The 13,498-nt window shown below is 36.3% G+C and overlaps 1 protein-coding gene across 1 annotated transcript in view; it reads left to right on the top strand.

Moving 5' to 3' along the window:
- Positions 1–4,972: 4,972 nt before the first annotated feature.
- LOC121417076 overlaps positions 4,973–13,498 on the top strand; it is a 44,224-nt gene continuing 35,698 nt past the window's right edge. The window contains exons 1-2 of the mRNA XM_041610643.1: positions 4,973–5,276; positions 5,646–7,222. Of these exons, the coding sequence (XP_041466577.1) occupies positions 4,973–5,276; positions 5,646–7,222 (1,881 nt within the window). The remainder of the gene's footprint in view (positions 5,277–5,645; positions 7,223–13,498) is intronic.

The following is a 13,498-nucleotide window of genomic DNA, read 5'->3' as shown; positions in this document are numbered from 1 at the left end:
TAAGTTTATTGGTCTAGTTCATAAAAAGTGGACATAAGAGTAACCATGTATCACTGAACATCTTATGCGAGTTAGAGTAATATCAAAGTCAGCACTGCTGCTATATTGAACCGCGTGATGCAGGTGAGACGGCCAGAGGCATTCCACTTGTTTCTTCTTCTTTTCCCATTTTCCTTTCTTTTCCATTTTCCTCTTTTTTTTTTCTCTTTCCCCTTTAATTCTCCCTTTTTCTTTTTATTTCCTTCCCCTTTTTTCTCTTTTAATCTTTTTTTCTCTCCCCCTTCAACTCTCTATCTTTTTTCTTATCTTTCTTCCCATCTCCCTCTCTACTTAAACGATCTTCTCTTCCTTCCTCTTTTTTCTTCTTTTTCCTCTTTTTCCTTTCTCCTTTCTTTTCTTCTCTTCCTTTTTCCCTCCTCTCTTTTTCTTTTCTTTTCCCCTGTTCTCCCTTTTTCTTTGTCTTTTCTTTCCCCCTCTTGCTCTCTTTTCTATTATCTTCTTTTCCCATCTTCCTCTCTCTTTTTATTCTCTCCTTTTCCCTTCTCCCCCCTCTTTTTTGAGCTGGGGGTGGGGGTGGGGCAGTTCCCCCTCGGCCCCCATGGATCCTCACCTGATAGAACCCCATAGTCTCGTATCATTTGAATTTTGGACCTCTCGATGACATTTGATATATCTGATCATAATTTTACACGCACTGCGGACTATCGGACCCGCGGTCTATCGGACCCGCGGTCTAACGGACCCGCGGTCTATCGGACCCGCGGTCTATCGGACCCGCGGACTGTCGGACCCGCGGTCTATCGGGATGTCCCCATACCAACAACCAACATCTGTGTCTTATAGTCACACTTATCATGCTTATGATATCGACTACAACGCGATCGCTGGTATGCCTTTAAAGAGATTACAATAGATAATAAATCGGTCTTGCCTGACCTTTGTTTGTGTGACTAACACGTTTAAATGCAAGCGTGCGTATAGCAATAGAAAGGTGTATATGATATGTGGGCAAAGGGCCTTTTCTACATATCAAAGCAACTTTTCTGTAAATGAAATCTCTTGGAAAAGTTAGAGGATACATTGCTGTACATGCTACATGCAATGACGCTCAAGAACATTAAAACATAGTCCCGCAATGACCTGTCGAATGTATTTCCTTTATCCATAGATAGCTATTAAAATATCGTGCTTGCTGGAGCCTCCAATGTGACAAAGTGGTGTTTTTCTGCAAAGAAAAAAAATTTTTATTGTCTTTTAATCACTTGGTGGCAAAAGAGAAGGCTTTTTGCCATCAGTTACATATCAAGAAATGATGGGACAGCAAATTATACCCCCTCAGTGGTCTACCAAAATCCCCAACCCAATTTTATTTTTTGCCCATTTCTTGGAAAATTCGCCATTTTTCGCCCCATTGAGGCAAAAGGCGTTTCTCTTTGCAATAAACCACTTTAAAAAAATAGACTTTCCCCTATCAGCTGAATATAAAGAAGTGCTGGCACAGCAAAGCCTATCCCCTACGGGCTTTGCCAAACTCACTCACCCCTTTTCCATATTTTGCCAATTAATGGAAAAATCTATAAATCCAGAGCCCTCATTGAGGCAAAAAGATGTTTCTGCAATAGTGTAAGTTACTTTAATTGTTTTAAAACACTTGGAAACGAAATAGTAGCCTTTCCTCTATCTACTTCGTATAAAGAAGTGCTGGCATATCAAAGCCTACATCCTTCAGGCGTTTCTCCCTTTGCAGTAGACCACTTTTATTATTTTTATTCACTCGGAGCTAGATTACAGAATTTGATTTTCCTCTATCAGCTACATACAAAGAAGTGCTGGCACAGCAAACCCTACCCCTATAAAGGATTTGCTGAAGTCACACACCCCTTTTCCATATTTTGCCTATATCTATGGTAAAATCTAACAATTCAGATCCCTCATTGAATGATGCAATAAAAAATCTGATAGCAAACCACTTTCATTGTTTCCTAGCCACTTGAAGATAGAAAAAGTAGATTTTCCTCTATTAGCTGGTTACGATATTGCAACATATAACAATAAACTAATTTGAATTTTGATTTTCCTTTTTTTATTACAGGAAATAACCATATACAAACAAATCATAAATAATAATGGTCTTACGTCTCTTGAAATCAGTTCTGGGAATTATTCTAAATGATAGCATCCTGATAAAAGTCCAAGTTGGCTGGCGAAAATTCCCTAGGTTAAAGTTCACAATGATGGCGATGATGAAACTGATTTTGAAGCACGATGAATAATAAGAGTCACTGTAACGAGTTGAAATGTCCGTGAAGACGATGTTGATGATGATTAACAGTCAATTTCAGCAATCGATTGGTTGAAAAGCGTTCATTAAAACAGGTTGATGATCTCGATGAGAATTCCTCTCTCAAAATAACTGCAAACACTTCATTGATGGCGGGTAAAAAAATCCCACAGAAGATATATATTCCAGGTGGAAAAAAGTCTGCTCTGACACAAAGCCTGGCGTGAAACTCTAAGTTCTGATCTGATATGATGATCTGATGTGATGATGTCCTTTCTTATACACAAATTATTTATTATTCTAGAAACTTCTAGTATTCACTATAAAAAGAACATTCTGGCCATTTCTAGAGCATTCTAAATTCTAAAAACATTCTTATATTACCTCATTGTAATTAATAATGGAGGCAAAATAGCTAATCCTATTGTCCATTTTTCACTGTGGACAGGCTCTATTGTTAACTTTCTCTATAGTTTGTAAATTCCAGAAGTAACAAAGATTACTCAAAGCTTTACTCTAGAGCCTTCTGGAACATTCTCAATCATTGTATGTTATGAATATCCGTAAAGGGGAAATAACTAAATAAATGAATGTTATTGCTCTTACAATTCTTATATGTACCAATATATAAAATGAAGTGCTATTTTAACACCTAAAGTGCTTGTAAAGTGACTGCACTACGAGTACCGATTTTCTAATTTAGATTTGAACTTAAAAAGCACTGTAAGTTAAATTAGCACTTCATTTTTACAGTGTTTATATATACAATAAACGGAGAGCAAGTCGAAACGGGAGGTTTTTTTTAGAGGCTTAGAACTATATAAAAACGGGACATTTTTTCACCAATTTAATCATGAAAATTATGGGTTTTTGCGAAAGAAATTATGCGAAAACGAATCGCAAGCTGAAAATTTTCTATATTCCAATCTTATAAGTGGACATTTTAAGCACGATTTTAAATACCGAACGAGTCGACTATCGTGTATTTCAATCTCGCTTGTCGATTTCTTTGTAACATTTCAATCTTATTTCAATTTTTTCAACATCCGGAATTAAGGGGGGGGGGGCGGGCAAAACGTTATTTTGTCTCCCCATATTTTTATTGGTGGGCGATCGCCGCCTCCCCCCCCCTTCCCCGGATCGACGGCTCTGTTAAGAGCCGATTTTACTTGACACATCAAACTCTGTCATTTTTATTCCGCGCCGTCATCGCAGTGCACCGCATTAGGTTTACTTTCATTAATTTTTATACCACGAGGTCGACTCCCTTTCAATTCCATGAAAATGACATAAAATTCCAGGGAAATATGAACAAAATAAAGGTTGATATCGCATATATAATGGATTCCCACCCCTCTTTTAGAGATAAAACTTGTAAAATCAGTTCAGCCAAAAAACTCTGCACGTCTAATATGTCTTATACTAACCCACTCTTCTAATAAGTCCACCTAAATTTTGGAAGCTGTTACTTCTAATAAACCTAGTATATAGTCACATGAAAATATCAAATCTCCACCCAAAATCAGTTCAGCCAAAAAACTCTGTACTTCTAATATGTCTTATACTAACCCACTCTTCTAATAAGTCCACCTAAATTTTGGAAGCTGTTACTTTTAATAAAGCTAGTATATAGTCACATGAAAATATCAAATCTCCACCCAAAATCAGTTCAGCCAAAAAACTCTGTACTTCTAATATGTCTTATACTTACCCACTCTTATAAGTCCACGCAAATTTTGGAAGCTGTTATTTTTAATATCCTAGTATATAGTCACATGAAAATATGAAATTTCCACCCAAATGTTTAGTGGCAAAATAAAGTACTGTTTACATTTTATATCTTCATCTTTATTTAAATTTTTTTAATCCGCATTATTCGCTTTGCCTTTACCTGCACAGGGAAGTTTAACATCGTTAATCCCCCTTGATTATAGTCTAAAAACATTGTATTCCTATTAATTTATGGGTCTCACGTTTGATCGATAGTTTGCGCATATAATACTTTTCTGATTTATATAACGAATGCCATAGACAAATTCAAGGGTGCAGAGGTGATAAGGTACAATCAAGATTAACCTGGGATATAGATTATTATTTATTTCCATTTATCACCACTTTTCTTATTCTCTATCAGTTTCCTGCTTTCATGACATTTCCCATACCTCGGAATATTGAAAGGTAAAGAGAAAACGCCCCCTTTCACGATTGTGGGTTGAAACGGACAAACAATGTTTGATCTTATCTTTGCATTTATATCCCATATTGTCGATCGTAAATCATTTGAAGTGTGAATAACGGAAATAATCAATTTGTATTTTTGTATTTGTATTTATTTATTTACCGAAATTCTTAATAAAAAAACATAAGAATACATAGGAACATATAAAAGCAAGATATATATATATATATATAAAAAAATAGCAAGTAAGAACAGATATGTACAAACAAACAATATCAAATAGACATGTGAAATCGGAAGGACACGCGGTTCATATTTTTTTTTCTTTTGATGTGTTTATTTTTTGTCAGGAAATAGTGGACTGTGATGTGCGTCCAAAAGATGCCCAATTTTTATTTTTTTTCTGTTTAACCAGAAGCAAATTATATTTCTCCCTGAACAAATGGGTTATAAGTCTAGAAATGTATATCTAAAAGATCAAATCATGCAATTGTATTTATCACACGATAGGCATGGCAACTCACAGGAATATTACCGATGGTCTTCTCTGTAAACTAGCAGAAAACATCGAGCCAGATGAACAGATGGAGACATTGGCACGAAAACTCGGATTCGAACAAGCAGCCATCAATAGATACACAGAGACCAATATACTAGAAGGACAGGTCACGTGTAAGGGAACACGTGACATGCTGTTTGACTGGAGACAGAGAGTGGAGCCATCCAATCAGCATCCTAGACTGAGACAAGCTCTCATTGATGCTAATCTAATCATGCTTGCAGATACTTATCTCAAAAAGACGTTAGTCACCCAAGGTGCGTATAGAAATAATTCAGGCCAAATGATATATGTTATTCTCGAAAATTGAAAAAAGAAACAATAATGTTTGTTTGGTTGCATTTATAATGAATGATTGTTTATCATGCACGCTCAGAGTCTTCATTTTCAAGGAGCATCAAATTAAAACAAACACAAATATTCATTTTTCCTTGTCATTTGGTAAAGACGTTCTTAGAGAATATAAAACAAATAATCTTTTTACTTATAAATGTGATTCCGACATTCTTTCACAAAATATGATATAAATAGTGGATCTCCTTATTTCGAATCATCTATATTTGTCTTATTACAAATGACAGAAATCATGTGGTAGAAATTATTTTATGCAATGTTTTGTTTTACAGTTCCAGATATCTACAGTAAGAAGATTTCGGAATCTCTGACTGTTCGAAAATGTCGCACAATCTTGGAGGATAAGTACTCGAATTGGCTGTGCAAGATCCAAATGAAGCCTTATGACAAAGATGATTATGCAGAGTTTGAAGATATGCACACCGTTGTTACCATGGTAAAGAAGGACAGTCGTGGAAATGATATTAAGGAAAAGGAAATATTGCAAGGCTCTGTTGGGAAAATCTTTTCAGCCAAAGTAAATGGAAAGTTTCCATCTCGAATCCTTATTTCGGCTCCGGCTGGACGAGGAAAGACGACAGCTGTTGCTAAGATGGCACACGACTGGGTTCACAGAGAGGAAGGGTCAGGATTAGAAGACTTGCCACTTCTGTTCGTAGTCAAGTTTCGAAACACAAGCCACAGTACATCGATCGGAGAAGCCATCATATCACAACTCCTGGGTGATGTTAAAGATCTGACGCCAGAGGGCCTGGAGGAGTTCATCAGACAGCATCAGGGAATCTGTCACATTGTATTCGATGGGCTCGATGAGTATGCTGGTATCTCTTCCTCAAGCAATATCATGAGCATTCTCCGCTGGATAATGTTTCCACAATGTCGAGTGCTTGTAACAACACGACCTCACCTCGAAAACATTTTCAGTCAAGGAGGTCTACCAAGGGTGTACATGAAGATGGGGATCGAAGGATTCTCGAGAGAGAGCTCTTGTGATTACATTGACAGGTTCTTTACTTCTGTTCAGAAACCTATGAAAGCGGATGGTCTGAAAGTCTACCTCGATGAACAACCCCTTATTGAGGAACTAGTAAAAACTCCGTTATTTTGCCTCATGGTCTGTGATTTGTGGTCTGAAGATCTACTTAACATTGAGACTACAAATCAAACAGAATTACTCGACAAATTTAACGTATTTTTAATGTTACACGCAAATGCCCGGACACCTGACTTGATGATCACTCACGAACAACTAAACAAAATAATATTGCAACTGGGTAAAGTTGCTCTAACTGGTCTACTTGCTGATTCTAAGAAGTTGGTATTTACCCCTCGTGATTTTCAGAAGATTCCCTCTGTCCTCGATAAGGCATGTGAGTTAGGGATAGTATCCAAGACAACTGTATCAAACGAACACCTTTCTCAAACTAACGAAACAAGTTCTACCACTATAGAATTTTATCACAAACTTGCCCAAGAACACGCAGCCGGAAAGTTCCTTGGTGATGAAACTAACAATTTTCTGCTTAATTTGAAGATTTCTAAGTTAGACCAAGTGCTGCGAAAGATTAATGAAAACATTGTTGAATATGAAAATCTTATTCGTTTGGCTGCTGCCACGAAGAGCACCGCATGCGTTCGAATCATGGAGATGCTCCTTACAAATAGATATTTATCTGAGAGTGAGCGATGTCGTATCATCCTTGATTGTTCATCAGAGTCTGGAATTGAAGATGTGAAGGTGTTGCCATTGGTTCGAAAGTGTATTGCGTCACATACTATGCACTTAAAGTCACCAACAGTCTATACTTGCGTTGGAATAAGAAATCTACCAGTGGAACTGAAAAACGAGGTATTCTCAGCGTAATGACTTATAAAGGATACTAAAGCTTTACAATCTGTAGGCCTACTTTGTATACTTCAATACCATGAACGTATTATTGAAATTTATTATACTATTATACAGTGCGTAGAAAAAAAAGTTTTAAACTGAGAAAAAATCCTGTATAAATATACATTTGTAATATCCTGAATATTTTTCCTAATTTTAACGTTGGTACAGATCCATTTATAAATGTAAATATCGTATCAATAATATCTATTTATAATTAATTTAAGTCAATGCCCTATTTGTATTTGACTTCGTTTTCTTTTTTGTTTATTTCGCTAGTACGTTTGAGGCCGCTGCCCTAGTCAATTAATGATTATTTGTATTTATTTTTTAAAAAGAAGTGTATCACTACTTCTATGTATGTTGTACATTGTTTGTTAATAATTCCTGTTGGAAAATGCTAAAATAAAATAGAATAAACTCAAAATCAATTAAAAGAAATAACGATATAACTGTCGAAAATATTTCCGCTTGAGTGAGCACCACTTAGCTGGGCGTTGTGGCGCGCGCCTGTAATCCAAGCTGTGGGGAAGTTACAAATTGATGCAGAGGTTCGAGGTTCGAGCCCTGGTCACGTCTTTCGGATGGTGACGTTAAAGGTCGGTCCCAGACGTAAATAATCATATCTGATTGATACACGTCTGACAAAACTCAAATACACACACACTTACTTTTGAAAAGTTAGTGAAAAATGATTTGCGCAGAACTTCGAAATAGTTATGCGAATAAAAGTAAACCTTAAAGGACAAGTCCACCCCAACAAAAAGTTGATTTGAATAAAAGGAGAAAATTTCAATCCAAATCGGATGAAAAATAAAAAAGTTATGACATTTTAAAGTTTTGCTTAATTTCACAAAACAGTTATATGTACATCCCGGTCGGTATGCAAAGTGGCAGAATGATGACGTCACCCACTGACATGACTGACTATTTCTTTTTGTATTTTAGTATATAAAATTATTCTCATTTGAAACAAAATTTTATTCCTCTCTGAGCATGTTGAATTACCATTATTTCAACAGTTTATGGTTAAATCAAGTTGGTCCTTATTGTTAAATCTGTAAAAAATTAATATTGTTTTTTCAAACAATAAAAAACAAAAGAAATAGTGAATGAATGACATCATCGACTCTCTCATTTGCATATCACTGAGTTGTGCATTTAACTGTTCTGAGAAAAATAAGCGATACTTAAAAATGTCATAACTTTCTTATTTTACTTCCGATTTTAATGAAATTTGTAGCGTTATGTTTGTTTGATTTCTATCGATCGATTCAAATGAACAATTTTCTGAGGTGGACTTTCCCTTTAATCATAAGGAACACATGGAATTTACCTAGTAAAAATGTTTTCTTGCCCAAACCACTTCGAAGAGTGCATTGCGCCCCATCACACTCACCCACACCGAGGCCATCGTGACGATATTTGCTTTACACTGAGCTGTGATTTTCATAGAATGGCTTAGGTTTCATTTTTTTATAATTATTGTCAAAATTGGGAAAAGTGTGGAGAAGCAATTATCAAGTGGAAATGAAATATAAACCCACTTTAAATGACAAAAACTTAGTGAAAAAATGCTGGAGATGTCTGATATAAACTTTTGTTCCGATTCAGTTATGTCCTCAGATCCAGCTGGCACAAAAAGGGTAAAAGTTGTGCTGAGTGTTGAAATTTCATTTTGGGTGGCAAAACTGTTACAAAATGCTTGAATGTGTCCGTTATATTATCAATTGACTAAAAGTGCAAGGGAAATGTATGAGAAATGTTTCGCAGGGTAAGTTTGATTTCGCCATTTTCCCTTGACACAGCGTGAAAACGAGCATTTCTGCACAAATAGATTTCTGCGAGCTTCACAAAAATGGAGAGTGCTCACTCAAGTGTAACATTCTGTCAGATCTCTTACTTTCATTGGATTAATGAGACCCAGACCCAAGAATATATGTGAAAAATTACGCTAATGTTGCATTTCTTTAATTCTCAGGGCTTTTTCAAAGTGTAAACTTTTTTATACGCACTGTATAATAGAAAATACCTCAATAAATGGGTATATGATTATGAATAGATCTGTATGTTAACTGGTTAATTACCGTAAGAGGTTTTTTGTCAATTAAAGGACTTAGTCCTGTGGTCACCGTAATAATATAGGAATTCCCGGCCAATTTTTTTTTGCAGGATTTTTGAATTTATTGGAATAATATACAAAACAAATTTTCAATGCTTGAGACATAATCATAACAGCATAAAGTACATAACCAAGTGACAATCTTATATGTAGTGATAGGCGAATGCTTGAAGCATAGCAGCCAGGAGTATCGGGGGTATAACACTGATGTTAACTTTGATTTTTTTTCAAATTCGACGGATTCCGTTCACTCGGGGATATCTTTGCGTTATAATTCGTTTTCTTGTTTAAAGATTTACGAAGTTTTCATTACAATGAATGGTAGTTTCTTTTTAAGTGATGAACAATGCCCTTCTTTTGCGGAGCGGTGTTTCTATTTAGCAAAAATCTGTTTTCAGTTCTCGCGACGGCATGATTTTATCATATAATCTATTTTATAGGAATCAAATTAGCACAATTAGCGTACATTGATTTGTTTTTGGCGTTTTTGCAGTCCTCATGGGATTCTTTTTCTTTATTTGTTCACTCTCACTTTATCTATATATTTTTTTACCTCAGTTTTTTTTTATTTGTTTCTTTTTGTCGCATCATGCTCGGTTTTCAATGATAATGCTCAACTTTAAAATGCATTTAATCATATTAATTAATTCTTCCGCATATATAAGGAAAGGAAAAAATTATCTACCATCTATATATGTATATGTTTATATATATATATATATATATATATACATATACATAAAGAGAAAGTACGCGAAACAATGGTAGGCGTAGCTTAAATCGAGGTTCCCCAGAGCTACCCTTTTGGAAAAATTGGTGATGCCGAAAAATGTCTCTGCCGGGAATTGAACCCCGGCCCCCAGCTTTGAACGCCGGTGCCCTAACCACTAGACCACAGAGACGGGTTAGTTGCTAGGCGACCCTGATCCAATCGACCGTCAGACATATTTTCGACACCATACCAATTAGGCCTATAATTTCCTTTGTCGGGTGAAGTTGGGTTTTGAAAAATGACAAGCCGCCATGCCTCCGCTGCATCAAAGCTTTTGCTTTGATACAAAGCTTTTGCTTTGATACAAAGCTAGTGCTTTGATACAGTACACGTATAGGAGAAAGTATACAAATGTGTGTGTGAAGCTATACATGTACAACAGCTTTGGCAACTCTTTTATTTTGAATATTGTATAATGAAATAAAGAGAACAATGGTAGGCGTAGCTTAAATCAAGGTTCCCCAGAGCTACCCTTTGGAAAAATTGGTGATGCCGAAAAAATGTCTCTGCCGGGAATCGAACCCGGGCCCCCAGCTTTGAATGCCGGTGCCTTAACCACTAGACCACAGAGACGGGTTCGATTGTTTTTTTTTCTGTGTTTTGTTTATTTTTTTGTGGTTTTTGTCTCTCGTTGTATATATATACCTTTGCCCCCCTCTCCCTATATAGTCCAGTAGATATGTGAAAAAGATGCTCGAATCTGGCAGAAAGTGTGAAGTTTGGCATACAGGAGCATTTTGGGGCGCTGATTTAAAAAATTGCCGGCCCCAAGCGATTTGACCATCATTGAATGTCATTTCCTTAAGTTTTACATGGCATGTGACACTGAAATTTGGCATTTAGGTGCATTTTGGGTCACTGATTTCAAATATCGCTGGCCCCCAGCAATTTTATCATTTGGTCGGCGGCAAAATGGCCGCCATCTTGATATCCAAGATGGCCACCATGATATATTATTGCGACGATTTTCTCGAGTTTTATATGAACTGCGGTATTGAAGTTTGGCATATAGGCTTAATTCAGGGTGCTGATTTCATATATTGCCGGCCCGAAGTGATTTGACCATCGGGACGGCCGCCATTTTCAAATCCATGATGGCCACCATGAAAAATCATTATATGTCATTTTCTTGAGTTTTACATGGCATGAAACACTAAAATTTGGCATATAGGGGTGTTTTGGGGCACTGATTTCAAATATTGCTGGCCTCCAGCAATTTGACCATTTGATCGGCGGCAAAATGGCCGCCATCTTGAAATCCAAGATGGCCGCCATGATATATTATTGCAATCACTTTCTCGAGCTTTATATGAACTGCGGTATGTAAAACTCAAGAAAATGACATATGATTTTTCATGGCGGCCATCTTGGATTTCAAAATGGCGGCCGACCCGATGGTCAAATCGCTTGAGGCTGGCAATATTTTAAATCAGCGCCCAAAATTAAGCCTATACGCAAAATTTCAATACTGCAGTTTATATAAAACTCGAGAAAATGATTTGCAATATTATATCATGGTGGCCATCTTGGATTTCAAGATGGCGGCCATTTTGCCGCCGACCAAATGGTCAAATTGCTGGGAACTGACAATATTTGAAACCAGTGCCTCAAAATACACCTATATGCCAAATTTCAGTGTCACATATCATGTAAAACTCAAGAAAATGACACTAACGATTCTCATGGCGGCCATCTTGGATTTCAAAATGGCGGCCGACCCGATGGTCAAATTACTTGGAGCCGGCATTATATGAAATCAGCACCCTGAATTAAGCCTATATGCCAAATTTCAATACCGCAGTTCATATAAAACTCGAGAAAATCATCACAATAATATATCTCGGTGGCCATCTTGGATTTCAAGATGGCGGCCATTTTGTCGCCGGCCTAGTGGTCAAATCGCTGGGGGCTGGCAATATTTGAAATCAGGGCCTCATAATACACCTACTGTATATGCCAAATTCCAGTGTCTCATGCCATGTAAAACTCAAGAAAATGACATATAATGATTTTTCATGGCGGCCATCTTGGATTACAAAATGGCGGCCGACCCGATGGTCAAATCGCTTGGGGCCGGCAATTTCTGAAATCAGCGCCCCAAAATACCCCTGTATGCCAAATTTCACACTTTCTGCCAGATCCGAGCATCTTGGCCATTTTTTGTCACATTACTGCTCCACTAATATATTCTATTAATTAAGATTTTCCCTTTTCCTTAAATGTAGAAATATTTTACCTCTACCTAGCGCCAGCCTTTTTTTCTTCCCATTCTTCTTCTTTAAATTTCCTTTTAATTCCATCCATGGTTATAAGTGCACCCTTTTCCCTCCCTTTGAAGATTAATTATTTAACAAAGATTAAAAAATGATTGACTAAACGTTCCTTTCCTTTGTCCTTTAATTCTACACCTACGAGAATTCCTTCCCAGCATTACCCGTAGAAATAAAATCAAACATCTCCTTACAATTATCCCAAACCAGACAAGCATATTCACATTCCAAAACTAGATGGCGATATGTTTCCTCCTCTTTTCTACAATAACAAAACATATTTTGTGAGATTTAAAAAAAGGAACAAGTGATAATTTGTATAAGCAATGTCGTACAACATTTTAAACTGAAATTCTCTTAATTAACTGTTCAGAGTACATTGTCTTGGTGTCATAAAAATGTGTTCAATCTTTTCATAAGAAAAAACTATATTTGTTTTGTAACCTTTGGAAAACATCAGGCATTGCGAAGTTACTTTGCATAAAATTTGCATAAACTTTTTAGATACTAACTCCTCTATTGACAAAATTGTTTATTCAGATGTAAATGGTATTTCTTCCGTAAGAGAAGCCCCTTTGCTATCTATTTTCATATTTCGTTTCCAGCTGACTGGAAAAGTTTCATAAATTGACTCCATCAAATGAAAATCATTTATGTTTAAACCCTGTCTTTGGAAGTAAGAAAATGACCTTAAGTTTCCATCCTAATCCATAATATGTTTCAAGCTGTAAATATTTTGTTCATATATTTTGGTTTTGGTTAAATGTGCCTTTCCGTTCAATTCGTACCAATTTTCGGTTTAAAAACATCTTATTTCCTTTAAATGTTTCAGATTTTAATCGAAAGTCCTTCGTCTCTATCCATACTTCTAACAAATCTATATAAAATTGCGGCAGTGCTAGATCTCCAACGATCCGAGCAAGTAATCGCATGAAAATATATATAATTTCCTCCCAGATGCTTTGTGGCATAATTGAAATATTGTTTCCATTTCATTTCATTATTTTCTTTTAGTCTTTTAATCCATTGAAAACTCATTATTTTCAAGCCGCCTTGATGGTAGTCTAAATACA

This window comes from Lytechinus variegatus, chromosome 6 (genome assembly GCF_018143015.1).
Source record: "Lytechinus variegatus isolate NC3 chromosome 6, Lvar_3.0, whole genome shotgun sequence".
In the NCBI taxonomy this organism is placed as follows: Eukaryota; Metazoa; Echinodermata; class Echinoidea; order Temnopleuroida; family Toxopneustidae; genus Lytechinus; species Lytechinus variegatus.
This window is presented reverse-complemented; position numbering and strand designations above follow the sequence as displayed.